The sequence below is a fragment of the Chiloscyllium plagiosum genome, unplaced genomic scaffold (assembly GCF_037043375.1).
Source record: "Chiloscyllium plagiosum isolate Xiang-an unplaced genomic scaffold, Cpla_swu_hap1 HiC_scaffold_48, whole genome shotgun sequence".
NCBI classification, from domain to species: Eukaryota; Metazoa; Chordata; class Chondrichthyes; order Orectolobiformes; family Hemiscylliidae; genus Chiloscyllium; species Chiloscyllium plagiosum.
This window is the reverse complement of record NW_028270186.1, coordinates 13,330,092-13,358,016: the sequence shown is the minus strand read 5'-3', so window position 1 is coordinate 13,358,016 and position 27,925 is coordinate 13,330,092. Positions and strand designations below refer to the sequence as shown.

The following is a 27,925-nucleotide window of genomic DNA, read 5'->3' as shown; positions in this document are numbered from 1 at the left end:
CTCATATGTTAGACCTTCCATTCCAGGGATCATCCGTGTGAATCTCCGCTGGACACGCTCCAGTGCCAGTATGTCCTTCCTGAGGTGTGGGGACCAAAACTGGACACAGTACTCCAAATGGGGCCTAATCAGAGCTTTATAAAGTCTCAGTAGCACAACAGTGCTTTTATATTCCAACCCTCTTGAGATAATTGACAACATTGCATTCGCTTTCTTAATCATGGACTCAACCTGCACGTTTACCTTTATAGAATCCTCAACTAGCACTCCCAGATCTCTCTGTACTTTGGCTTTACGAATTTTTTCACCGTTTAGAAAGTAATCCATGCTTCTATTCTTTTTCCCAAAGTGCAAGACCTCGCATTTGCTCACATTGAATTCCATCAGCCATTTCCTGGACCACTCCTCCAAACTGTCTAGATCCTTCTGCAGCCTCCCCACTTCCTCAGTACTACCTGCCTGTCCACCTAACTTTGTATCATCGGCAAACTTCACTAGAATGCTCCCAGTCCCTTCATCCAGATCATTAATATATAATGTGAACAGCTGTGGCCCCAACACTGAACCCTGCGAGACACCGCTTGTCACCGGCTGCCATTCTGAAAAAGAACCTTTTATCCCAACTCTCTGCCTTCTGTCAGACAGCCAATCCTCTATCCATACCAGTAGCTCACCTCGAACACCATGGGCCCTCACCTTGCTCAGCAGCCTCCCGTGTGGCACCTTATTAAAGGGCTTTTGGAAGTCTAGGTAGACCACATCCACTGGGTTTCCCCGGTCTAACCTACTTGTCACCTCTTCAAAGAACTCCAACACGTTTGTCAGGCACGACCTCCCCTTACTAAATCCATGTTGACTTGTTCTAATCCGACCCTGCTCTTCCAAGAATTTAGAAACCTCATCCTTAATGATGGATTCTAGAATTTTACCAACAACCGAGGTTAGGCTAATTGGCCTATAATTTTCCATATTTTGCCTTGATCCTTTCTTGAACAAGGGGGTTACAACAGCGATCTTCCAATCATCCGGGACTTTCCCTGACTCCAGTGACTTTTGAAAGATCTCAACCAACGCCTCCGCTTTTTCCTCAGCCACCTCTCTCAGAACTCTAGGATGTAACCCATCAGGGCCAGGAGATTTATCAATTTTAAGACCTTTTAGCTTTTCTAGCATTTTCTCTTTTGTAATGGCAACCATACTCAACTCAGCCCCCTGACTCCCTTTAATTATTGGGATATTACTCATGTCTTCCACTGTGAAGACTGATGCAAAGTACTTATTAAGTTCTCCTGCTATTTCCTTATCTCCCATCACTAGGCTTCCAGCATCAGTTTGAAGTGGCCCAATGTCTACTCTTGCCTGTCGTTTGTTTCTTATGTATTGAAAGAAACTTTTACTATCATTTCTAATATTACTGGCAAGCCTACCTTCATATTTGATCCTCTCCTTCCTTATTTCTCTCATTGTTATCCTCTGTTTGTTTTGGTAGCCTTCCCAATCTTCTGATTTCCCAGTGCTCTTGGCCACTTTATAGGATCTCTCTTTTTCTTTGATAGATTTCCTGACTTCCTTTGTCAGCCATGGCTGTCTAATCCCTCCCCGGATAATCTTTCTCTTCTTGGGGATGAACCTCTGTACAGTGTCCTCAATTTTACCCACAAACTCCTGCCATTTTTGCTCTACTGTCTTCCCTACTAGGCTCTGCTTCCAGTCTATTTTCGTCAGTTCCTCTCTCATGCCCTCATAGTTACTTTTATTTAACTGTAACACCATTACATCCGATTTTGCCTTCTCTCTTTCAAACTGCAGACTGAACTCTACCATATTATGATCGTGATTTCCCGTTCTTATAATGGAGGTGCTCATAATGCACATTGACTTCAAAAAAGGACTTAAATTCTAAATAAAATCTTTTTATCAAAACACTTTTTCCGGAACACCCAACTTCATCTATTATCCCTGTTTACATTTTGAGTCTGCAGCAATCTCAGCACATTGTGATGGAGAGAGCAGTTACACTAAATATCAAAAGAACAGGCTGACCAATCATCGTTCTAACAGGTTGTAATTCTTTTGTAATCGGAAATGAAACGTTGAAATAATATCCCAACAAGGCTTTCACTAAGGAACACAGGATCTTGATGTGTATCACAGAGTAAATGAATTGATGCAGAGCAAACTTTGCAGTAGTTATTTAGACAGACAAATGATCCAGGAATTAATTGTGTTTGCAAGTAAAACAAATTCTGTTTTAATTCAACAGAACACAAATACTTTCAAATAAAATATAGACCAAAACCAATTATTTCAACACGAAGTAATATAGCATTTTATTCGATTAAAGATAGGTGTACATCAAGAAACAAGGATATAATCTGTTCATGTAATTGGGAATGTTCGTGAATATTGTCACAGACGAATTCCTGTAAAGCTGTACACATTTCCGGACGTCATATTCTGAATTAGACGCTAATTAACTGAAAAGAGAAGACATTTTTGAGACTGAGAGTAATCCCTACACTGCCCCTATTGCAACACGCTCCTCTTTCAGCCTCCAGGGATTGAGTAAAAAGAACAAGATCACACAGATTACTGTAGTCCTGCAGAAATGCTACAGTGTCAAAAGTGCCATCTTTCAAAAGGGATATTGAACTGAGTTGCTATCTATCTACTTTGATGAATGTAAAATTTCCCATGGAACTATTAAATGAACAGAATGATCAGAGTGTGATCATTGGTGTCCTTGTCAATAGTATAGCTTTCAAACAACAATCTCCAAAACAGGTTATTGGATCATTATGAGGCTGCTGCTTGTTTCAGTTCGGTGAGCTTGCATGGACGGCAAAGATTGGTCAGATGTCAAGTGGTTGACTACACAAAACACTCCAATGCCAAAGCCTTGATTTCATTCAGAAACATATAGCATTTTTCCTCTGATCATTTTTATAAATTGAATATGCTTCGGAAACTTTAGAAACTGTCAGGACCGTAGATTCTAATAATTCACTCCGTATTGGAATTGTTAACTCTCACACACTCGGATTTTACACTCTCACTGCAACACACACTGGGACTACACACTCTCGCACTGCACAACACGCTGGGATTGCAAACTCTTACGCTGCAAACACGAGAAGCAGTAATAAAGCATTGTTCTTACTAGTTTGATATTGGTGTTGTATCAGGTTCACTGCCTATCTGCAGCAGTAAGCTTTGCAAATGCGACCACATCTTGCTGAATATTTCCATTGTTTCCAAAACGGGAAGGAAGTGGGAAATCGGGATCAAAGCGTCTTTGGGTACTGTATTCTGTGGGGAGAAACAGATTATAGATTACTGATTATACAGAAATCTTAGCAATAACTTGCATTTATAAAGCTCAGTTAACCTAATATAATAAGACAAGCTTTCACAGGAGCATTCGGAAGTGACACAATAGAGTGATTTTAGGCTGTGCGACCAATACCTTGTTCAGAGAGATAAGTTTGAAATAGCATCTAGAAAGAGAAAACTGAAGAGGTTCCTGGAAGTGGAAATCGAATAGTGTACGGAATGAGAATTCAAGCTGAGGAAGCAGAAACATTTCGGGAGGGGAATCAATATTTACAGCTTTAGTAACTGTGGTCAAAACCAGCAAATATACAGTAATTAAAATCAAGGTTATTCCATGAGCCAGATTTAAAGGAACATGGCGGGGCTGGATACGATTACAGAGCAAGATCCGTCAGCAGATGGAGGTTTTTGAAGGTAAAGATGAATGTTTTAAAATGACCAGTGCTTAAATAGAACCAGTGAAAGTCAGAGCACACAACAGTGTTGGATGAATGGTGACAGGACGAGTATGGGAGATTTAAATAACCTCAAGGGAAATGTCTTTGGCTCCCGAAGTGTTTGTTGGAAAAATGAAAGGCACATATTTCAAAGCTGTGGCTGTGCACTGTGGGGTCATGCAATGTCACAAAGAAAGCAACAGTTACTCTTTCAGATAGCATGGCATCCAACTGTGGCATCACGGTTGGGAAATGTCTGCGGTTACCCTTTTAATGGAAAGCAATGGTGTCCACAGCCAGAAAATAAAACATGCATTGGGTAGTGAAGAAAAGGTCTTCAGAATTCCTAGTATTGAGTAGGAAGAAACTTCTGATTTACTAGCATAGAATATAAAAACCCAGGCTGACCACTTAGTAACAGTGGAGGAGCCAAAAGAGACTGTCTTGAGGCAATTTCAGGTACTGTTCGTTGGCAAATGCGAACTAGCTTCGTGTTTCTGAATGCAGATGTGATCAGTCGTGTGGCAAGCATGGAAACGTGAGTGATAGGACATGCATATGCAGTTTTGTGCAGTGTTTGGCAAGCATTTCTGAGGTGACAGAACATTCCAGGTCTTTGTCTTGGAAAAGGATGTCAAAGGTTGTGAAATAACATGGATAGTGAGGGGAAGGGAAAATCTGGGAGGAACGCAGTCATTACTGCGGAGACCTTCAGAGAGAGTGAAAGAAGTCTGAAAAATATCTGCTGGAGTTGGGGCAGGTTTTCAGCGGGAAGAGGGTGTTGACAGTGGGAAATGGGGAAGCTTAGTGGTAACTGGTTTAATAGAAATCCGGTCCAGGGAGCAGGAAGCGGCTCTCCTGGGTCAGGTGAGCTCAGAGAAAATCTGTGGGAGATAGGACAGAAAATCGTGAATGATACCAGTTGAAGGTTGAAGGAGAGGGAAATACGAGAGCATGCTTGGCTCAATTGGCCTTGGAGAAGCAGAAACATGCCTGAGCAGCTGATCAGATGGTTTGACTCTTATTGACAAGCGTTCCTGGCACTTTCTCTGTGCGAGTCAACGAGAATCATGCTCCAGAAATCGGTGTGAGTTCAGTTATGCTAAACACTCATCTCAAAGCAAAACGGTTGAGGTATCAGAGATTCCGCCCACGCCTCCCTCCTCTCTCAATTAGATACTGATCTATATTGGTCCTTTGAACTACACAGTGCCTCTACAGCAGGCAACAAGAATTATAACTGCTGAAACGTCTGATCCTCAGACACCAAGTCTTTTTGTTGCTGTTCGGGGAAGAGGTGTTCCACTGAAATTGCAGCTTCGTACATCCCCTGTAATTACACGAACTCCAATCACCTTTCAGAAGTGCAAATTTGTGGAAAAGCTCCTGGCTGTGTCTGCAATTTAAAGAGGTAGCAATACACAGGGCGCAATAGACACGACACTGTTTCAAGTCCAGGACCCTTCTGCAATATTTTGTAATTAAAATTACTCTCACATGTGTAGTTGGTTCCTCGTAGATGTTCTATAAACACACAGTTGATTCTGTTAGACAGCACTAGCAAACATTGCTGAGGGTTAACTCACCCAGAGCGGCGCCGTCGCCGCTGCTCGGTCTCAGTTTGGAAAAATCCTCGGGACCAGGATCAAGCAGCAAGTGACTGTCCCGCGTGTCATTAGTTTCAGTCTCAATATCATCATAATTGCCTGCAAACGGACCTAGAATGAACGAGGGATTTTCATTGAAAACGAATACTTCGCACCAAACAATGTACAATTATGTATCAATCTAGGAGGAATTTGTAAGGCGGGAAAATTAATGAGATGAGAGGGCCGTATCTTAGTTTTAAAATCCCATTCCACTGAATCACTGAAGCTGTGCATACATTCAGCCGAGCTATTAATTATAACAGTCAGATCACTCTCTGGCACTGCTGGTTCTGGGCAGCGCCATTCTATGGCGTTGTGTCGCTCGACGTCTTTATCTTTTGATTTTTGGTAGCAGATAACGTGAAGCATACATGTAATAAAAAAGGATATTTGCAAATTGTGAAGATGCAAACCCGGAGTACTGGAGGAGTTTCCTTCAGGATTCGCTGGTCCAGGATCATTTTCACCCAAACCTTGACTGGTGTAATATTCGATGTGATTGAGTGAGTCACGGGAAGAAGAAACTGTAAAACACAAAAGCGAGTTGTGATTAGGATGTTCGGAGAAGGGAACCGAATCCATTTACCGGTCCCTGCGTCAGTTTGAGGCCAGACACGATTGAGGCAGAACATTTGTTGCAGTGTATGAAGAGGGATGGCTTGCATCATTTTGTCAGAGCAACAAAGGATAGGCAAAGTCATCTGGGCTCAAAACGTTGACCCGCTGTCGATCCTACCATTGAACTGACACCAACTCACACCGTACAGCTCGTTGCTAAAGCTAACACCTCCTATCTCAGCGCAGAGGAAAATATCTGATCTGTTTTTTTTTTCATATCGTGTCAGTGAACGGAGTTTGCTCCTGTGTCTTTTAAAAATCAGCTAGCTGTCAATCCGACCAGGGCTGTGTGGTCACAAAATGTTGCAAAGAGGATCCTTTTTCCGATTCTTTTATCTTTCAGTTTCGAGACTGACCTTCCCCATCTAAGCCTTCCCTATGTCCGAAAGAATTGAAAGATCTACAGATTTGAGTACCGTCATTGGCCTAAATATTGTGACGCACAATGCACATTTTAAAACTGGTTATCTGAGGACAGGCCACGACGATGTTCACTCGGTGTGGTGAGCTTCCAACTGTACCCAATCAGTGCATTGACCACTGAGCAACAGAAATTGGGAGGTGAAAGGATGGAATTTTGTACCTGAGCCATGTGTCTGAGCTGAATGCTTGCCCGCTGCAATATTCTCAATCTCTTCATAAATTCCTTGGTATAAACCAGCAGTGGAATCCCAGTGGTCAGAAAGGGCAACTGTAGAAGGATGGAGGAAGGAGAGATTAACATTTTGTTGTATTGCATGCAGGGTTAACAAGAAAGCTGTGCTCGCAGGCACCATAACATGAATAGTCGCTCTTCCTGTACGGTGGCAAATGCAGTGCCAACGTGTGTCTCTTTGAAGGGAGAGGTGCTTTGAAGTGCAGCTCTACTTTCTGTCTCTGAAGTGTCTGCTTGTAAATTCGTATCTCATAAATCTCTTTACAATCAATCTTCACTTGATTTTACAATTTTATTGATGTTGGAGAGTTTCATGGAAGGAAACTTATTGTTACTTGTTTAAACATGAGTTAGACTTCAGTTGGAGAAATGTTTACAACTGTTCTGGGCAGCATATTATAGGATTGATGCAAATGCACTGGGAGAGTGTGTAGAAGAGGTTTATAAGATTTGTTCAACGAGAGGGAACTTCAGTTACGAGGATAGATTGAAGAAGTATGGATGATTTTCATGGAGAAAAGAAAGATTCAAGGAAATTTGACAGAGGCTTTTAAAATCATGACGGGCTGAAGAGGGTAGTTGGGGACCCAACTCATAAAAATAGATCTCGACAACCAGAGAGCATAGCTTCAAAGAGTAATGCAACAATAAATAGTTTGCCACAGCAAGTAGCTTGAGTCAGGAATTCATTGCCTGATGTGTGCGAGGAAGCACACTGAGACATTCCTGACATTCCTGAGCTTTATTCCTGATGAAGGGCTTTTGCCCGAAACGTCGATTTCGAAGCTCCTCGGATGCTGCCTGAACTGCTGTGCTCTTCCAGCACCACTGATCCAGAATCTGGTTTCCAGCATCTGCAGTCATTGTTTTTACCTCTGAGACATTCAAATGCATGGATCATTAATCCAAGAGGAACAGGTTTGTCGGGTTAAGGGAGGAAAGGCAGGAGAATGGCGCAAAAGTCATGATGCTCCTTCAGAGAACAGGATAGGCGAGGTTGGCTGGGCGGTGTCCTTCTGCACAGTAACAATCCTGTGATTCTCTGATATTACAGAAAGTGTCACTACTTTTCGAAAAATGAATACAAGGTATGTTGGAGTGATAGAAGGATATGTTCAAGACCTGTTAACATTTGAGGGAAGTACAATTGTGTATTTGTTTTAAAAATCATGCTGTTTGGGGCTTTGTCAGTCCCTTTATCACACAAATAAACTCGTCCCACTGAATCTTGTCAAATCTATATTCACTGCCAGGTCTTCAATTAATATTGTCCGTCACATACTTATCCTCACAAACATATTCATTGACACACAAACGCACACATTCACTGACATACATATTCCCTGACACACAAACAGCCACTCACAATAGGCACTAATCACGCAGATGCATCAAGAAGCACTCACTCATAAATATACTAACACACGCGTAAGCACTCTCTCACAAACTTACACACACACACACAAATGCAAATACTCAAACACTCTCACACACTGTGACACATGGACATTGCGTGACATCCTGGTATTCACTCAGAATAACGCAATAACACGCATACGTACACTCACGCACATTCACAGATTACGCATGAAAGCACCGACACTCACCAACCCGCTCACCCAGATATTCATTTGCGAATCATTTGTGGGGAGACTGTACATTAAATCGACTGAGCTCTGAGGATAGCATCAGTTTGTCAGGGATTTGTTTTTGCTGTGTCATAAAAAGTGCCATGTTTTCCACACTCATGAGAAGTGATATGTTCGTGCTGGGATATGAAGGAAATGGTTGCGATTGAACGTTGAGTGAATTGGGGTATTCTGACGACACCCATAAGGAAGAGTAACTGAGAAGCAGATAATTGAACGCAAAGGCCAAAGAGTTCAATGAAAATTTCTGACCCATTGTCCCAAGTAACTTCTTCCGGTGTTCTATGTGCTGAATGAATGGGGACATTTTAAATCAGCTCCCAGTTCCAATGTCGCCTTTCAGTGACTTCAGAAATGCCCTGAACAAAACACGTGGCCAGAAACGGATTCATCTTGATTTCTAATAAGGTCAAATGATTTCTCTACGCCCCGGAAAAGTCTTGTCAACACTTGAGTAGAATCAGGAACCTCGGAGAACCGTTGTTGGTTTGGGTAGAAGATTTGAACCTTACCTTTTATTTTAAACTTTCTCTGTCTTACAGCCAGTAGCGCGATTAACTCACAGAGTATCAGGGCAGCTAGGGTGATGCAAACAGCAGGAAGGATGGAACTGGTTTTATCTCCTTGTTCTAAATGGCAGGGTTACAGAAACAATTAATACAGACATAGTCCACCTTGAACATGTCAAATGTTTCACACGATTTAAAACTAATCTAAACTTCTGAAATTAACAATCGTACGGCTATGTCAATAAGACGACTCTCACGAGTCAGAACTCCAACAGGAACAGGAGCAAGTCTTAATTATAAATACCTGTAGATGTGGCCGGGGTAGGATTCGGTGACAAATCAGGCTCTGTGAAATGCATTGTAAAAAATACTCATGAATGTCAAAAACTGAGATTTTACTTCAGAAAGACAACAGCTCATTGCAATATGCAATAACACTGGATAATGTTCCCCAATCAAGATTCAACCCAATCACTCAGTAGCGTCCCTACCGGAACAGATCACCCGGGCATCTTCCTTATGGTCACAGTCAGGCTGAGCTGAGAGTAAGGAAGGACAGTCGGACAGAAAAGATTCACTTCCCGTGCATTTCACTTCATCCAGCCAGATGACACCGTCAGCCTGGGCAAAAGTTGTTCCTCCTGAGGCCAATAGAGCGGGACCACATGCCAGTTGTCTGCAGACAACCCTGGCATCAACCAGATCCCAGGAGTCATCACACACTGTGCCCCAAGTGTTGTTGTACAAGATCTCCACAGTCCCAGTACAGTTGCTATTGCCTCCAACCAGGCGCAAATCAAATGCCGCTTCTGTCAAAAAAAAGTCAATTTTATGTGACGGGGGAAGCTAGGAGTACAAGACAGATCTTCAATCTGACAAAGTGGAGCAGTTACCTGGTCTTTGATTGCAGTCATTTGAACTGTCGGGCTGCTTATTGCCTTTGTTAATTTCTGTGAATAAGATAAACGAACTGACTATGTCAAAGGTTAAGGTTTAAAAGGACAAACCCCGCCCCCCCACCTCCTCCCACCTCCCCCCACCCTGCCCCTTGAGAGATTTATTGTGTTACCTGAACAAATCACGCCGGTATCTTCCAAGTGATTACAGTTATGTTGCCCCCAGGGCTCTGACTGGCACTGCCAAAGGGTCGTCTCTTGGAAATTACACTCAACCTCATCCAACCAGATTTGTCCAGATCCCTGTTCGAAATACTTAGTGTCTTGGGAAACGAGGTCGCCGCACTCTAACTGTTTACAGATCACTTGCGCGTCGTGGTCATCCAGATTTTCAGAGCACACGGTTCCCCAGGTCCCATTGTAGAACACTTCCACTCTCCCCTCGCAGCGATGCTTACCATTCACCAGCCTCAGCTCTTTGTGTTCTGTTAATAAAATCAGAAATATCCGGGCAGTTCACTCGGGAAATAGGCTGTTTGTCGCAACACAGCTGGGAGACAAATTGCACCGTTTGTGTTCACTGATCACCAGTACTTAATCAGAAAGCTAAACAGCGACAACTCAAGGCACAGAATCACACATGTCTTACGGTGCAGAAATTGACGATTCGGTCCATTCTGTACTGGTTCGTCAAAGAAGCGTCATGACTTAGTAACAATCTCCTGCTTTCCCCCACATCCGTGTACATTCTCAATATCCAGAAAACCACCTCATGTCCTCTTTGAATGCCTCAATTGGAATTGACTCCATCCCACTTTCAGGCAGTCCATTCTGCTAGTTGTATGAATATATTTTTCCTCACATCACACTTGCTACTTTTACAGGTCATTTTAAATCTATGCCTTCTCCTTCTTGCTACTGTTGTAAGCAGGGACAACGTCTTCATATCCACTCTGTCCAGCCCGCTCGGGATTTTGAAAACTTCTATCCAATCTCCCCTCGGCCTTCTCTTTCCAAGCTATCTTCAACACGGAAGCTCTTTATTCCTAGAACTTTCTTCCAAATCGCTTCTGCACTGCCTCTAATGTATTATGGACCAGGCCAGACTCCCTCAAAACATTTCAAGAAAATGGCCCTTACTTCACTATTTGTTTTCAGCAGGTATGAGGTCGATATTCCTGGAGTGGTGCAGCTAGCTGAATCTCTACGTTTTACACAAAACAGAATTTATTTGTAAGATTACCGAATGAAAGACAAGCAAAAGGGAACAGGTTAACGAATAACGTAACTAATCAAATACCCAACAGACCATCCCAACTTTATGATGCTCTTCCAAATACTTGCGACAATCCTTAAAAATAAGCCTTTGCAAAAAATGGTAAGATCAAACACAGGCTCTTCCAGGTGAAATATCGGAGAGAGGGAGGATCAACATGGACCGCTTCTTCGGGTCCAGCAGCTTCACAACTGACTGACTGTTTGCCCTGAACAGCCAATGCTTGCCCTGAGCAACCAGATTAAACCAAACCAGAAAAAAAACTGAACTGTGAGAACTTGCCACTCCCTTTTCATTGTACAAGATTGTCTTTAAACTTGAAAGCCTTGTATCTGCGGCAGTATTTGTTAGCTATCATCAAATTGGCCCTAAAACCCTTACAAACTGGACACCTTTGAACCAGTAAAGTCTTTGATAAAGACGAAGCATTACCTTGTTAAAGGAGCAGCATTGTCACAAATATCTACACAATGTATATAATGTGGCACGTACAACTGTGCACAATACTCCAGCTGATGCCTGGGGGTTTGCACTTGAAGCCACACGGAATGCATCTGCAAATTATTAATTAGACCACTTATATTTTCATTCTAATCATTTACATATATATGAGAAGTAAACAGTCACCCTTGTGGAACATGGCTGGTCACAGATCTCCAGTCAGAAAAACATCCTTCCATAACTGCATGAATCCAATCTGACTTAACCAACACGTCATGCATTCCGTGTGGCTTCAAGTGCAAACCAATTCTGGCGTTTCTGAGTGCAATTACTCTTTTAAAAAAATGTATTCCTCTATTTGCTATACTTAAACTGTCAACATAAGTACCTACACTCTTAACAAGCATCATTACAAATACTACCACCACCACCACTTCCCTATCATCAATAAATTTGCCATCGGCAATAAATTTTAAAATTGTACTTTGGAATCCAAAATTGAATAGTCAATGTGCACGATCAGCAGTAATGAAATATTTAAAGGAGATGTGCAAGGCAAGTTGGTTACATAGAGAGACGGTGCTTGGAATGCGCTGCCAGGGGAAGTGGTGCAAATAGATACCATAATAACAATGTTTAAGAGGTGTTTAGACAAAGCATATGGACATGCACGGAATAGAGGGCTCCGGACCATGTGCAGAAAGATGGTATTAGTTTAAAATAGCATCATGGTCCACACAGACATGAGTGTGAGGACAGAGTGGTTGAAGACCATATTGTTGTGGTGCATTGTTCGATGATTATTCCGAAAAAGATTGATACTGTAATTCTAACTGAAGTGATATGGGTTGCTTGGAAGCATAAAGATGCCACATAATTCTAGGGAAATTAAAATCTTAATATTGAGAAGGAGCAAAGAGATCTCGATATAAACAAGCACCAATTATTTCAATAATCGACGGGTCCAAATTTCAGGATCATTAACTGAGACGTTTTGAATAATCCATTGGGAAATCCTGGACAATGATTTTTGACTCAAGGATTGCAAAGAACATTGAATTTGAAAACCGGCCTGAGGAAAGCTTTGTGCATGCCTTTAAGGTGAAATTGGGTAAATATATGGGCGAGAAGGAAAGATCAAGAATCCCAGATGGTGTTATTTGGTGTTATTAATGCATGTGTGGAGCAGCAGGACCAGCCAGACCCCTATACAGAGAGAATACGTTGCTGTTCTGTGATGCACTATCGGTATTACAGAGTAAAGCATGCTCCATGTGAAGCTTTGGGTTTTAGTCTAAGAAAACGAGCAATACCTGAACATACGATCGTCACATCTTCTTTATGGTGACAATCGTGATTATTCCACGATGCTGAGGGACATTTCCAGAGAAATGCTTCCTTCCCGGTACAGTCCACCTCATCCAACCAAATGGGGCCTGAGTTGGGTTCACAAGAAGCAGGAAGTGTCTTGTTCAAGGCCCTTCCACAACCCAGCTGTCTGCAAACCACACCAGCGTCTGTCAGATCCCAGGAATCATCACAAACGGAACCCCAGGTACCATTATAATAAATCTCCAGTCGGCCAGCACATCTGGTTCCACCTCCGGACAGCCTTATCTGGATGTGATCTGTCAGGAATCAATTCAGGAGGATTTTATGTTCAATATGTACTGACAGCGCATCAACACAAGCAAAAGAATGACTTTAAAATGCCACTGCAAACTATAAACGAATGAAACGCACAAAACCTGTTTTACAAACGTTAGATGGAATGTACAAAAGAGAACTACTTCAGATATCTGTGAGCCAGAATTCCCTCTGAAAACCTGCCCAATCTCCCAGTTCGAACACATCCTCTTCAAGTCAGTCTCTCTGACCAGGACTGGCACTTGTTGTAATATCTCATTCTTCCACCCTTCTTTCATTCCTATTATGTTTCTGTGAAATTCCCTGCGTTATGATGAGACATATGACAGACAAAACCATTCTTGCTCACTTCTTCCTGGGTAGTAAATATCTGCACAGATCCCTGATTTCAAAAGCTGCTCTGAGTGACGCCGAGGGATAAGTGACCAATCTCCTCAGCTTTCTGAGCACATGATACACTTATCTTCATGCTTGCGTAAAAGTAAACTCCATTCACCTGAACACAGGACCCCTACGCCAATGCTGTCGGGGACAGGAGAATCCAACCGGACTGAGCCGCAGTTCCGTAGATGCGATTCATTTCCCTTACACTGGATGTTATTTGCCCAGACTGTCCCTCCGCGTTGTCCGTACTTTAAAGAGTTGTAAGCGGCTATGGCGACGCCACAGCCTAACTGCCTACAGACCACGTTAGCATCGTTCAGGTCCCACCCTTTGTCCAGTAATTGACCCCAATTGCCGTCCTGGTAAATCTCCACTCTTCCATCACACCGACTTCCACCATGTGTCAACCTGAGTGGCCACCTTTCATCTGTAAGAAGAAAGGCATTAAGAGACAGAGTCCAGGAGCAGCCAGCAAAACATCACGAAGAGCTTTCACAGGGGCAGCTATTGTTAACGTTGGTGGTGGAATCTTAATTGATAATTGCCCACAACGCTTGTAGGTAATTCTTTCCACCATTTGTTTCTGTAGTGACTACATTTTAGAGAGTTGACGAGTTTACCTGTTCCCCACACAGGGCAAGTTAACGCAAATTTGGGACCATTTGATCTGCTCATTAGCCATTACCTTTACGTGACGGGTCAAAAGTGAATGTCTTATCAAGAATGACATACAAGTGCTATGATCCCTGGAATACTGGTAATGCCAATTTACTGCCAAGAGAGATTGCTCAGACTATGTCATGTTGGAAATCATCACTCTCAATATCTCATACTCATCTGGTGTAAATGTTAATTCCAGACTTCAAATTGGATAATGTTCAGCTTTTGCTGCCAATGATCTCTTTTCTGCCTGAGAAATTGTGAATGGAGCTCAGCCTTATTCAGTTCTCAGCAAACATTGTGATGGAGGTATGGCCACTTCCGGAGCGGTTGCCGATACTGGGTTTGGGTTTAGGACTCAATTTAGAAAGGAGATGAAGTTGCCTTCAGGAATATTGCTACCCACTTCCGAAGAACAAGTGTTTTTGTTTACTTCGATCAGTTGAAAATAATAAGATTACAATCAATGGATTTTTTTTTTGTGAAACTATGCAGGGGCATGAATCAAATACATCTGTGTGGAGCTGAGGTGCAGATCAAGCTCATTTGAATTAAATGACTGAATCTGCACCAGTTGTTGTATATCATATTCTGCGTTGTATGGACAGTTTTCTCATCAAGTAAATTTGTGGAAATGTGTGTTGATTCTATAATAAATTATCCCAATCTATGGCTTGATAGGACTGAGAAACACTCGGGCACAGCCGCCCACTAATTCACTGTTTTTCACTCGAAGTCCCGCGCCATAAATAGTTGAAAGGCTGTGTGATTGTCAGTATGGTCAGTATCACACTGGCCTCCTGATCACAAGATTGGAGACGCAGCCCAGAGTTTGAGCAAAGGAGTGTGCTATTAAGAGCAATGACTTTCAGATCAGACATTACACCGAGCTCCATCAATCTGTTCACGTTGTGGCTGTTGGGTTCGTTCAAAGAGAAGTGGATTTATTCCCCGGTGTGCTGGATAATATTTATTTCTCTCACAGCATTCCAAACTGAATTATGGGGTCATTAAGCTATGGTTATGTGGCTATTCGGTGACGTCACATATGCCAGAATCTAAGCAATAGTTATCAAGCTATTTTTTTAAAAAAAGGAATCTCACTGACTGCAGAAAGTGGAGGAAATGACGTTCTGTCAGTACATTGCAAGTTCTTTAGCACGGTGCGCATTGAAAGTACAGGATATATTTATGGTTTTATAGTAAATCATGTATGACATAAGGTGTCATTCATGAAGTCAATTTCTAATTAATGACATTCACCTTCCATGCATCAAGTGCCCGACATACTATGAAATCAAAGTATATTGCAAATACATTTCTGGTACTTGTATTAGATTGAAAGATTTTCAACTAGAGTTGGACCAATTGATGTTTACTGAAGATAGCCATCAGATAATGAGGTACTTATGGAAAAATTAATCTAGTGCCATCGTCTCTGAAGTGTCTGCACAAGAACTGTGGCAGTGCAGGCCAGTTGTATTGTTTCACAAGGGACATTATATCAACTGCGCAGGAGGAACTGATGGTCTAAAATATCCACATGTCTGCGTATTCCAGAAGGAATCTGATTTTCAGAATTATAAAGGTGGATTTTTTTGTCCTGTTGCACAAAATGTATTACATTAATAGCGAACAGTGAGGACAGATTTACATCTGGCCCAACTGCAGATGAGTACAATAACGCCACTAATACCATTTTTGCTGATATTCTGGAACAAGTTGTGTCCCATTCTTGTCGGTTTGTACTCACTAGAACAGATCACACTGACATCATCTTTGTGGGTGCATTCGTACTGAGATACTGGAGAAAGAGGACAATCCAATAGGCTTTTCTCGCTGCCTTTACATTCCAAGCGATTTCTCCGTATTGGCCCAGTGCCATTCCCGAAACGAATTCTTGTCGGAATGGACAGGGCGACTCCACAGTTAAGCTGAGCGCAGACCACATTAGCATTGTTCAAATCCCAGTGAAGGTCACACACTGTTTCCCAATTCCCAGCGTAAAGCATCTCAAGTCTGCCCGAGCACTGAGACTCTCCATCTACAAGCCGGGGAACTCTGCGACCTGAATAATAATTAATCATAAATATGCAAATGATTTATGAAGGCGTACGCATTTGATTCACCGAAATGTTCATGACTAATTGTGTGTATATTTCGGTTGTGGCCCAATTATCATTATGCTTCCCTAAGCACAAACCCATCCCGAACCCCATTGGAAATATTCATTACACGCATGTCAGTAATACCGCTGTATTGATTGGATTGTCACGGAGTGTGTGCAAGGTTCTTGTTATGATCTTACACCATATTACCAATGAGAATTTGCAAATATCTGTTGAGAAGGACATTTGGTCACTAAAAGTATTTCTTTCTGGTTTTTTTCTCTTTTCAAAATTTTAAACGTTATCACATCGACATGGACTTTTTAAAGAGCTTTTGCAAAATTCACGATTTTTCGACATTCATCCCTTAAAGCAGCCCTTCCTCAGTTTCTTCCCCTCCGCTTGCAAGATTTACCCTTCATCACATCTATCGGGAAAGGACTGGGGGTCAATTCCAGGGCATGCATCCTCTTGATACGTGGTGACACAGGAAACTGAACACACTGTATGAATTATCGTGGCTACTTTGGAACTTTTGATGAGACATGAAGCAGATTTTTCAGGGTAAATGTAATTTTAGGGTGAAAGATCCCCAAAGAAACAAAGACGATTCCATTGAATCCCGCATTCAATTTGAGCATGAGAAATTTCAGCCAGAAATAACTGCACGAAACCTAAATAAAGTGAAGTACGAAGGAATGATGGCAGGGTTATTTGCAGCAGACGATGAAAAGAGTTTAATAGAAAAAGCAGTTGATGAACAATGGCAGCTGGCTCACGGCATGGGTCCACCTAAATAAGACTGAAGGGCTCTAGAAATGGTTCAAAACCAATAAGAATAACTGAAAAATATACATGTTGGAAAATAGATTTCAGGAGAAATTAAGAATTAATATCAAAGGAGCTTACATACTCTTTTTTACGGAAGTGAGAATTCAAAGTGAACGTAACCCCACCAGATTTGAAGCTCGGGAGAATATCATGATCCAGGAAATGAAGAGGAATTGAATAGAAACTTTGAATCAATCGTTATGGTAGAAGGCACAAATAGAATCCTAAATATAGTAAATAATCAAGACATTATATGGGATCGGAGGAAATAAACGCAATAAATATGTCTGGATAAAAGTATAGGTTCAAGAATGGGAAGTTCCCTGAAACTGATGGGATATTAAAGAAAGTAGATAGAGGGACAATGTATGCACTGGTGCTAATATTTCAAGAACATGAAATATTTCAAGAGCAATAAATTGTGCTGGAACTGTAGAAAATCCTTGTCAGTCCACAACTGGACAACTGCATGTAGTTATAGGAAAGGTGCGATTGCACTGGCTTCAGTGGAGAATCAGTGGTTAGCACTGCTGCCTCACAGCGCCAGAGACCCGGGTTCAATTCCCGCTTCAGGCGACTGACTGTGTGGAATTTGTACATTCTCCCCGTGTCTGCGTGGGTTTCCTCCGGGTGCTCCGGTTTCCTCCCACAGTCCAAAGATGTGCAGGTCAGGTGAATTGGCCATGCTAAATTGCCCGTAGTGTTAGGTAAGGGATAAATGTAGGGGTATGGGTGGGTTGCGCTTCGGCGGGTCGGTGTGGACTTATTGGGCCGAAGGGCCTGTTTCCACACTGTAATGTAATCTAAAAAATGTAATGTAATCTCTGTCTGAACGTGAGAGCTCTCTATTTTTCATTTGGCAAACCTGTTGGTTTTGTCCTTCAAATCAATAGACTAAAAAGTTGTAATAAACTTCTAAGTTTGCAAGTCAGCCAAAAGACTAATGAATTGATGATTACACATGGAACAGTCTATCTCTGCTCTTAAAAGTGATTGCATATTATACTCTGTGCTGTCTAAATGCACCCCTTTCCTTCATTAAGAAATGCATGTTTCCAACCTAAGAAGGGATGTACAATATATGAAGGCAACATGTAGGTTTCCACAACAATTGGAGCTTGTACCTGAACAGATGACCTCAATGTCCCGCTGGTGCCCACAGTCTGGTGGCCCAATGACAGGACCTGAGCCTGCTCCAAAGTGAGAAGTCAACGGTATTGTCACTGCAGAGCCACAGTCCAGCAGCTCACAAATAACTTCGTCATTCTCTCTGGACCAGGACCCATCTTTGCAAACCGTCCTCCATGTTCCATCCCAGTGAATCTCCAGCCTCCCGGCACAGGGCGTGCTTTCTGGGACCAGTCTGGGCCTGACATTTCCTGGAAAATGAATTAAAACAAACTTTCATTGTTTAATGTCGTTATAGTCATAAGTGATGAGAGATTCTACAATCACATCAAGAATTCGATTTCTCTGTTTGCTTATCCTTGGGTGATATGCCTAAATCATTGTGTGTGAGTGCGTGGAAATGTTCTGGTGTTATCAATTTCCAATCTTGTCACCACTCAACCTTTTGTTAAGAGAGTTTTGCGTGTTTCCTGACTTTCACTTGAGCGTTGGGGAATTAATTCTGACTGCAACACATTCGCTACTGAGCAAGTCAAATGCTGATGAATTGAAATCAATGTGTCACAGATTCTAGAGAATGTTCAGTTACTATGAGCACTCTAATGTTCTGTTCCCGCACTCCTCCGGAATAATAATTCCTGAGAAGACTGCAAGTGCACCGTGAAATATAAAACAATTACATTTTCAAAGTAGAATGGAGTTGGATTACAGGGGAATGGGGACTATGAGATCTTCTGGTGCAGCATTTTGTTTTCATATCTTGAACATCTGTTTATTGACTGAAATGCCGGAATATGGGAAAGGAAGTTGACCATTCAACTCTTGCAGACTGTTATGTTACTCAATGAGATCATGGGTGATGTCTAGTCTAACTCCACTTACCTGCCTTTGGCACATATCCCTAAATACCGTGACTTACATTTTTTTTACTACACTTTTAAAAGTAACAACTGATCCAACATCCACTGGTGCTTGTGGAAGCGAGCTCAAAACCTTTCACCACCCTTTGTCTTGAATGTCAGGCCTGAAATTTCAGATATCCCCTTCGTTCCAATATCGCCAACCAGCAGAAATAATTCACCTTCATCCGTCCTCTTTTTCCTGTTAACATCTTGAAGACTTAGATAAGATTATTGCTTAATCTTCTCAGGTCTAGAGAAAACAGGCCTTTATGTTTAAATTGTACCCCTTATGGGGATATTGTTTCCTCACAACAGACGTCCAGATATCACTCTATAAAGCACTGGACCACAGGGCTGCCTGTGAGAGAGAGAGAGCGAAGACATGTGATGGTCACCAAGCCGAGAACAAGGGAGGCAGCTGAGAAGGAAATACCTCCATGGTAACCTCAGCCTTGTGGGAATTGAACCAATGCTGACGGCATCATTCTGGGTAGCAAGAGGTACACTCAGCCAACTCAGCTCCTTCGTTCAGTCTCGAGCTGTTCTATGATTTGTTTTAAGACCATAAGACAAATAAAGGATTGATACTTTCCCTGTCTCAGAGATTGTCCTTGTTTTTATTTATTATATATCAACATATCAGAAAAAATGACGCGACATTTCCGACTGAGGTTGGATGTTACTGTGCCGCTGTCTGCCGTGTTACCTGCCCGAGAGCCGAGACCCTCTCGATCCACTCTGAGCTCCTTAATTTCTGTCCAAGTATGATCTCACCGTGAACCATGAGCTCAGGAACCATTATCAGTGAGAGGGTGGTAATATAGAGCCTTTACCTTTATTTACTGTAGATCCCCAGCAAGCCGCCCCTCACCACCCTCCGACACTTATCGCCTTCTCTCTGAATCTACCCTATGGTTATTCATGCCCGATTATGGTTGCTGGGTTTATTGGATTTCCAGCAGTTTAGCTCGTTCCTTGCATCTTCAGGGCAAATCGCAATAGAAGATTGAACAATATTGAGCCTTGCCTGCTCCTAATGCAGAATGTTTATTCAAACTAAACATTTCAAAATTTCCCATCAACGAAAAACAAACAGTTGTCTTCATAACAACCCAATAATCACTGGAGAACTCTGGAATTATTGTCATTACATGTCTTGGTTTCTGGGGTACTGCGTTTCACTTGTTTTTTTAGTCATGTTCGGGAAGATCACAGACCCACCACCGAGATGAGAGGAAGCAGAGAGATTTTTTACCTGAGCAGATGACTCCAGCATCGTTAGAGTGTGACCACCCAGTTTTGTGACTCCAAGAATTTGAAATACACTTCCGCAGAGCAGACTCGGTTCCACTGCACTGAACATTATAGGTCACAACGGTACCCGAGCCCTCTCCAAAGTGAGCCCCGCGCGGTGCGGACAGCGCCATCCCGCAGCCCAGCTCCCGGCACACGACAGCGGCGTCCTTCAGGTCCCAGTTGTAACCACCCACAGTCCCCCACCTACCCTGGTGAAGAATCTCCAGTCTACCTGCGCACGGACTGCCCCCATTCACCAGCCTCACGTTCCCTGTAAAACATTAACGACACATCACGAAGACCACCCGCAGTTTACTGGCCCCTCCATTCTCAGGGAAGCGAGGAAGCTTTGGGAACATTGGTTTGTTTCTAAATCTCGAGATAAATCCGGAATAAATATAAAACATGACGACACGGAGAGGGACATATTATAAACAGTGTGAATGAGCAGTGGGTGAGAATCAGAGCAAAGTTCCCACGAACACAATTGCTCTGTGCTGCTGAAAGATTGAGCAGGTCCCTTGTTCAGCTCCGAGAGGTCGGCACTGTGACTCGCCGTGCCCAAAGCCGATTGGCCCAGGCAGCGGCAGACCCCGCCCTCCATCCTTCGCAGCCAATACGACGGCGGGCTCGATAATCCAGCGATCAGGAAGTCAGTGGGGATTGGTGAGGTGGAAAATGAGAGGCTGCAGCGTGAATGGAGGTGCACTGCAGAGGATCCCTCATTGTCTGTCTGTCTGTGTGTCTCTCAGAGGGCAGCAGTAGTTGTCTGCCGCCGGGATGAGAAACAGCAGCGTGAGGACACAGTCCCCTTTCTGACTGGAAAACCGACCGTGGGTTCAACCGTGATCAAAAAGGCACTGGCATTATCAGGCAGCCTTCACCCAGAATGGGATGGAATGGAGCATAAAGAGTTTAGCTGAAAGAAAGGGAGATTACCTGATCGGCGGGCCTGACTGTTCCCGGGTGTGCCTGAAATAAGAGGATGAGAATTAGTGTTTGTCCGGTCAAGCAATCCATGAAACTGTCTGAAGGAAACGCGATAAATACAACAAACGGGGAGGGAAGTTTTCCTGACACTCTGCGGAAGAAATCATGTCTATATCTATGACTATCTCTGCTTCCACAATACTCATGTAAAACGATGATACAATTTTTGCAGTGAAGCAATGTTGGTAACTTGCAAACATGTGACCTGGTTCTTTTCACATATCCACACTCACACCCAAGCCTGACGTTGTTCTGACTGAGCAGACGAGGTTGTTTACCGCTTTCTCGAAGAAGCCCTAATTAATCTGGTCAGTTAGCATCCACAGAGGCACCTATCATGTTGTAAAGCTTGCATTCATTTCCCAGTGACAAACGCATCTTGAAGTCTTACTATTTTAACTACAGGACATCAAATTTTAAAATCAACATCGTCTAATATGAAACAGCAGGCAACAAACACACTAAACTGCAGGGAAGGTATGATTTATTAACTGTTCTGGCAGCTTACACACAAGATTTTGTCCTTGGCCACTGCCTCCATAGCATAAAGATCACACGGGTTGGCATGCTGTCCAGTCCAAGATCACCTCATGCTATCCCCATCCCTCAACGTAATGTTTTACCGTCGATCAGAAGAGACAGAGCAAGAGGCGTCATTCGGTCCAATGTATGTCTACTGCCTCTTTCAGTCCGTTGTATAATACAATCTCCTTTTGCAGGTAACCATCAAATCTTCGATATAGTGCTCTGAGCAGTAATTATGTGAGTAAACGTATGGAAAGAAGACGATGAACCAGACTGTAACCCCACGACAGTGCCAGACCGTTGATCGTGACACACCCAGTCATATTCATTTGGGAATTCCTGCATTTCTGCTCCAATTTCATGATAGAATGGAAATGTGCTTTTCATTAAAGATTCCCCGATTGTCTGATAAATGAGGACGCTTTTTAGTTCGCTGCAGTCTACCAGGTACAACCCTCAATGTTTGTACAGAGGAATAACTGGGCTTTCATTTCATTTCTGACTTTGGCAAACCAAACAAAGCCAACCGTCTGGCGAATGGGGTCACCGCCACTCATCGGGGGCTGGATCAATATGTACCTGCTGTAGATTCTCATGTAACCTGTCCTCACTGTCCTCACTCATCCATTTAACTGTTAATGGTTTTCCCACAATGCTACTATCATCTCGTCGCTCAACTTTACAACTTTTTCCCCAAAGCAAGTCTCTAAAAATGCACAGCTTAAGCGCACAGCTGAGACTCGCTTTTCCCGAGACATTCTCTTCATTGTTTCAGGGAGAAAACAAATGCTCAGTTGTCTCTTTTTCTCCGCCTTCCCATTCCCCTGCAAACCTTGTCAGCTTTCCAGTTTCATACCACTCGCATTACTATCTTGGTCATTATTTGAAGTGATTACTTTGTGTACCGCTGTCCATATGCCCGATATTTAACACGGGTTTTGTGCAAAGACACAGAAAAATCAATTCAAAGATGTTCATCTTAAACCATCATGCAAGTGAATATATTAAATAAGCCGTTGTGTTCAGTGAAACAGTATCAGACTTTTTGAAGATTTTCATAAGCCAAACAAAAACTGCTCATGCAGCAAATCCACGTGAGATCCTTGGCAAGGTTTTGGAGAAAGCGAATATAAAGCATTGCCGATGTTGGAAAGCTGGAAAAAAAAAACACGCAGTAGGTCTGGCAGCATCTATGCAAAGCAAAACAGCGTTAATGATTCGAGTTCAGCATGACTCTTCTATGGGTTTGTGTGTAAGAATTTAGAGGACACAATTGATAAGAACACTGAATGCGTCCCACCACTGAGGCAAGGTTGCGCTTTCCCTCGTGATTACAATATTCGAAAATATTCATTGCTAATTTCAAACATTTTATTTCCATAGAACATTACAGCGCAGTACTGGCCCTTCGCCCCTCGATGTTGTGCATCCCTGTGAAACTAATCTGAGGCCCATCTAACCTACACTATTCCATTCTCGTCCATATACCTGTGCCATGACCATTTAAATGCCCGTAAAGTTGGTGATTCTACAACTGTTGCGAGCAGTGTGTTCCACACCCCTACCAATCTCTGAATAAAGAAACTATCTCTGAAATCTGTCCCATATCTACCACAACTCAATTTGAAGCTATGCCCCCTCGTGCTAACCATCGCCATCCGAAGAAAAAGGCTCTCACTCTCCGTCCGATCTAACCCTCTGATTATCTTATATGTCTCAATTAAGTCACCTCTCAACCTTCTTCTCTCTAATGAAAACAGCCTCAACTCCCTCAACCTTTCCTCGTAAGACCTTGCCTCCATACCAGGCAACATCCTAGTAAATCTCCTCTGAGCCCTTTTCAAAGCTTCCACCTCCTTCGCACGATGCGGTGCCCAAAACTGCAGACAATATTCCCAGTGCCGCGGCACCGAGTTTTGTACAGCTGCAGCGTGACCGTAAGGTCCTGAAACTCGATCCCTCTCCTAATAAAAGCTAACACACCGTATGCCTTCTTAACAACCCTATTAACCTGGGTGGCAACTTTGAGGGATCTATGAACATGGACACCGAGATCTCTCTGCTCATCTACACTACCAAGAATCGTACCATTAGCTCAGTACTCTGCATTCCTCTTCCTCCTTCCAAAGTGAATCACCTCACACTTTTCTGCATTAAACTCCATTTGCCTCCTCCATGCCCAGCTCTGCAGCTTATCTAGGTCCCTCTGTAACCTACAACATCCTTCGGCACTATCGACAACTCCACTGACCTTAGTGTCGTCCGCAAATTTACTAACCCATCCTTCTACGCCCTTATCCAGGTAGTTTATAAAAATGATAAACAAATCCTTGCCATACACCACTAGTGACTGAATTAATTTATATTAATTAAATTGGTTTATTTGTATCACGCGGTATTTCCCGCGGAGAGACTGCAGGGACAGACCTGTGTTCGGAAATGGCATGATAGCTGGCGCAGCTATTTAATTTAACTGTCGTAAAGTCCAATTGCTCGCATTGGTCACTCGACTCCAAGTGGCCTGATGTAACCCGCGGGAAAAAATATTAGTCCCCAGTCTGCTCTGTCTCCACCAGGGACTTATGAAACAAAGTATAAGGAAATGCTGTGCTCATTATAAATTTGATGCCAATATTTAAAAGTCTATCAGTGTCAATGAAATTAAGATCGAGATACAAGGTTCAATCAATGTGCCATTTACCCTTGGTGACAACAATGGAGAAATTTAAACTTTGTCTTTTTTTATTCAAATAGACCACTTTAAAGGCATTAACATGAACCGTGTACAACATTATTGATTGACCAATTAAAAAAAACCAGATTGCTTCAAATTTCAGTTTATGGGAACTGACATATGAATTAAGTATGGAATTTCCTAGGAAGTGATTTTGGTCACTACACGATTAGTTGAAAACAAGTTCCTGAGTGAAATGAAAACCGCGAGCTCCATTTCATTCCCTCAATCCCACCGCTTTCTTCGCTCCCTGATCAAAACGAGCTGACAGAAAGGGAGGATACCTAACAAATGCGTTAATCGTTGCTTCGGAAAAGGTTGATCGTTTCTGCAGTTTTGAAAATTCATGTTCAAAGCATTTCTTCAGTTGTCTGTAGTTAATTTTTCTCGACATTAATCAGATAATGATTGTTGCTGGTGCGAGCAAGTAGTTAGATACAATAGCTCACTCACTGTATTCTAATTTCGCAGGAGCGAACTTAGATGTTCACCAAATCTGAACATATAAACCGCGGTAGTTTATTTTGTTCACCGCGGCTCTCGTACAGACAGAAAAAAGCAGACAGGATCAGGAACGATGCGGAGGTAATACAAAGCCAGTCTGCTTAACACAGAGTGTTGTGTCTGTGGAAATCAACGGAACCGAAGCAGGGTGAACATTAACTCATTGATTCGAGTCAAAGCTGCACACAACGCCGCCTGAACTCACCGGGACTTTCTGAGCGAGGAGTACAGTGTTACACTGTACGGTGACAGTAAACTATAAGAATCGGATTCTCATGTTCTATTCTGTTGTATTCCGGAGGTATAATTCACTCACTACATAAACGCAGTGAGGGAAGCTTCTCCCGTCTGAAAATCTGTCTATTTTACTTGATGGGGATTAATCAATGTGAAAAGAAAACTTGAGAAATAATTTGTCACTCAATGGAGGCATTGAACGAGCACTTCAGCACGCATATATCCAGCAGGCAGAATTATAATGAGGAACAAGGCTCCACACTCATTGAATATCCTGTCTTTGTGTAAGTGTGTGCAAAATCTGAAATGATATTGAGAAAACTTCACACGAAGCACGGTACTGTATAAGGGCATGAAAGCTACTAACATCCCGCGGGTGACCATGGAACGGACAAGCCAGATCAATGCCGCAACAAGGGGAGCAGTTCAGAGGTGAGCATTTATGTGGCAAATATCACACCTCCTGATTCCGTAAATACTGTCCAAAATGGTTACAAGGGTGGTGGGCCACTACCAAATAAAAAGCTCAACACAATTTGTGCCAATGAAAAGTAGAGTGCTGTCGGATTCGACAAAAAATTAACTGCTTCTCTATCTCGAAATATTGCCCGACCTGCTGAGTTTCTACAGCGCTCCGTGTTTGATTTTCAGATCTCCTGCAATTACAGTACTTGAGTGAAAGCGATGGAGGCTGCGACAATGACAACATTTAAAAGGCATCTGGATCGGTATGTGGACGGTAAAATGTGGAGGGATATGGGCTAGATGCCCGCAAATGGGACTAGATTAATTTAGGATATCTGGTCGGCATTTGAAAACAATTGATCCATTTTCTGCGACTCTACTCCTGAAAGCTGCACGCCGTATGCACTCAGCGACCGACACCGTTTTAACAGACTCGGTTTACATAATTCGAGGAGATGTGCGTCTTCAGTTCGCACCCTTCATAAATGCAAGCAGCCGCTAAAGACAGTGAACTCGAGCTACCTGATTAAAATCGGCATAACAGAATTCAAATATATGAAAGTGTCAAGTATTTTGCGTCAGATCCATGCGTTCTCTGGGAAAGATAGGTAATTATGTCAATGACGCGTGCATTTCAGCAATGACCAGCGGATAACAGAATGTAGCAAGCAATCCAAAACTTACAGTTCAAAAGCTGCAGCAGAATCAGGGCCAGAAAAGACAGCAACATCTTTCGGGCAACAGCACCCAGAGATTCACTTTGAAAATAGCCGATTGCAAACAAGAGCAGTTCTTTCACCACCTCCTGACACTCCGACTGTTGTGGAAGTTGGTTCTTTGACAAGTTTTCAGAGAAAGTACTGTTCCCTTCCAAACAACCAATAGATTCTGACGTGTGTGAATCATGAATTGCATTTGGTGGTGAATCGCACCAATGGGATGTCATGTAGGCATGACTTGATGCAATGAAGCGCCGTTCTAAATACCAATGAGAGGTCAGTGGTGTGAGCCGTTTGTGTGGAAGTCAGTCACCAGTCAGGAATCCTGACTCACACGGATGGAAATAAACTGTTCGGCCTGGCCCAGTTGAAAGTGTTGTTCTCATACAGTCAGCTTTTCTCCATCACCCTGCAATTACATCAATAATTTGATTCCATCATTTTTATCTAAATGGAGCAATGCGAGCACCTTCCATCTCTCAGCAAAACTGTAATTCTTTATCCAATATATCTTCTGGCTAAACCTCCTTTGTACCCTCTCCAAAGGTCTGACACCTTCCGACAATGCAGTTCCCAAAATTATCCAATTATAAAGCTCCAGCTGAGCCAGCCCTTGATTTGAAAAGTTCAGTTCGTTTTACTTATATTTGTGAGAAACACCGGCATTTATAAACCAAGAAACTCATACCCTTTTTCCATTGCTCCCTCAACCTGGCCTGTCCCTTGGCCTGGTAACCCCGTATCAAGTAGAAGTCACTTTTATCGACTTCAGCAGAATGCCAAATGCAACTTCTTCATCTGAGTCATCAAAACGTATTAGGTATTTCTTTCAGTCAGTTATTATTTAAAATGATAATTCGACTTTCTTTTTAAAGCTGCTTAATTACCGCTTTTATGGCCTTGTTCTTTCTGACATTTTGTTTGTTCTCTCTGTTGCTGGGTATCGCTTATCCAACTTGGGGAGATTTATTTAACCGTCCCTCACAGAACGAGTTACATTCAGCGTCAATCCAATGGCGGATGCCCCTTTTTAATGAAGTCTCTTCTTCTTTTCTGGTGTTGCTTTTGCTTTCACAACATCGCAATGTCTTGGGAACCCAGTCACATCTCCAACTACGTCTGCCCTATTTGTAGACCTAACTTTGGATTCATGGAGCCCAACAGCACTGAAAAAGGCCCTTCAACCAATCGGGTTTGGGCCGCTCATAAACAATTGCCCAACCATCGTTGCCGCATTCCCAGCACCGGGAACATAGCCTTGCATGCTTGGGGATCGCAAGTGCACATCAAAATACTTCTTCAATTTTCTGAGAGTTTCAGCCCCTTCCACAC

At 42.7% G+C, this 27,925-nt stretch overlaps 1 protein-coding gene across 1 annotated transcript; it reads right to left on the bottom strand.

Annotated features, from left to right (window-relative positions):
• Positions 1–2,308: 2,308 nt before the first annotated feature.
• Positions 2,309–26,820, bottom strand: LOC122542972 (scavenger receptor cysteine-rich domain-containing protein DMBT1-like). The gene is made up of 17 exons (XM_043681115.2): positions 26,559–26,820; positions 21,359–21,391; positions 20,379–20,690; positions 18,218–18,472; positions 15,908–16,222; positions 13,607–13,921; positions 12,777–13,091; positions 9,920–10,231; positions 9,744–9,800; positions 9,342–9,659; positions 9,155–9,196; positions 8,854–8,970; positions 6,621–6,728; positions 5,833–5,943; positions 5,357–5,488; positions 3,161–3,309; positions 2,309–2,477 (listed from the first exon to the last, which is right to left on the bottom strand). Exons 1-16 carry the CDS (start codon positions 26,818–26,820, stop codon positions 3,188–3,190), a joined length of 3,126 nt encoding a protein of 1,041 aa, XP_043537050.2. The 3' UTR covers positions 2,309–2,477; positions 3,161–3,187.
• Between the last annotated feature and the right edge of the window lie 1,105 nt (positions 26,821–27,925).

What these genes read in the sequence shown, in the direction of transcription:
- LOC122542972 (XM_043681115.2), bottom strand. Translation starts at nt 26,820, where the DNA reads ATGACATCCCATTGGTGCGATTCACCACCAAATGCAATTCATGATTCA. An exon ending in CATTGAGGTCATCTGTTCAG is followed by an intron (nt 16,223 to 18,217) that starts GTACAAGCTCCA and finishes ATTATTATTCAG; the next exon opens with GTCGCAGAGTTCCCCGGCTT. An exon ending in AAACTCCTCCAGTACTCCGG is followed by an intron (nt 5,489 to 5,832) that starts GTTTGCATCTTC and finishes CGTTCATTCTAG; the next exon opens with GTCCGTTTGCAGGCAATTAT.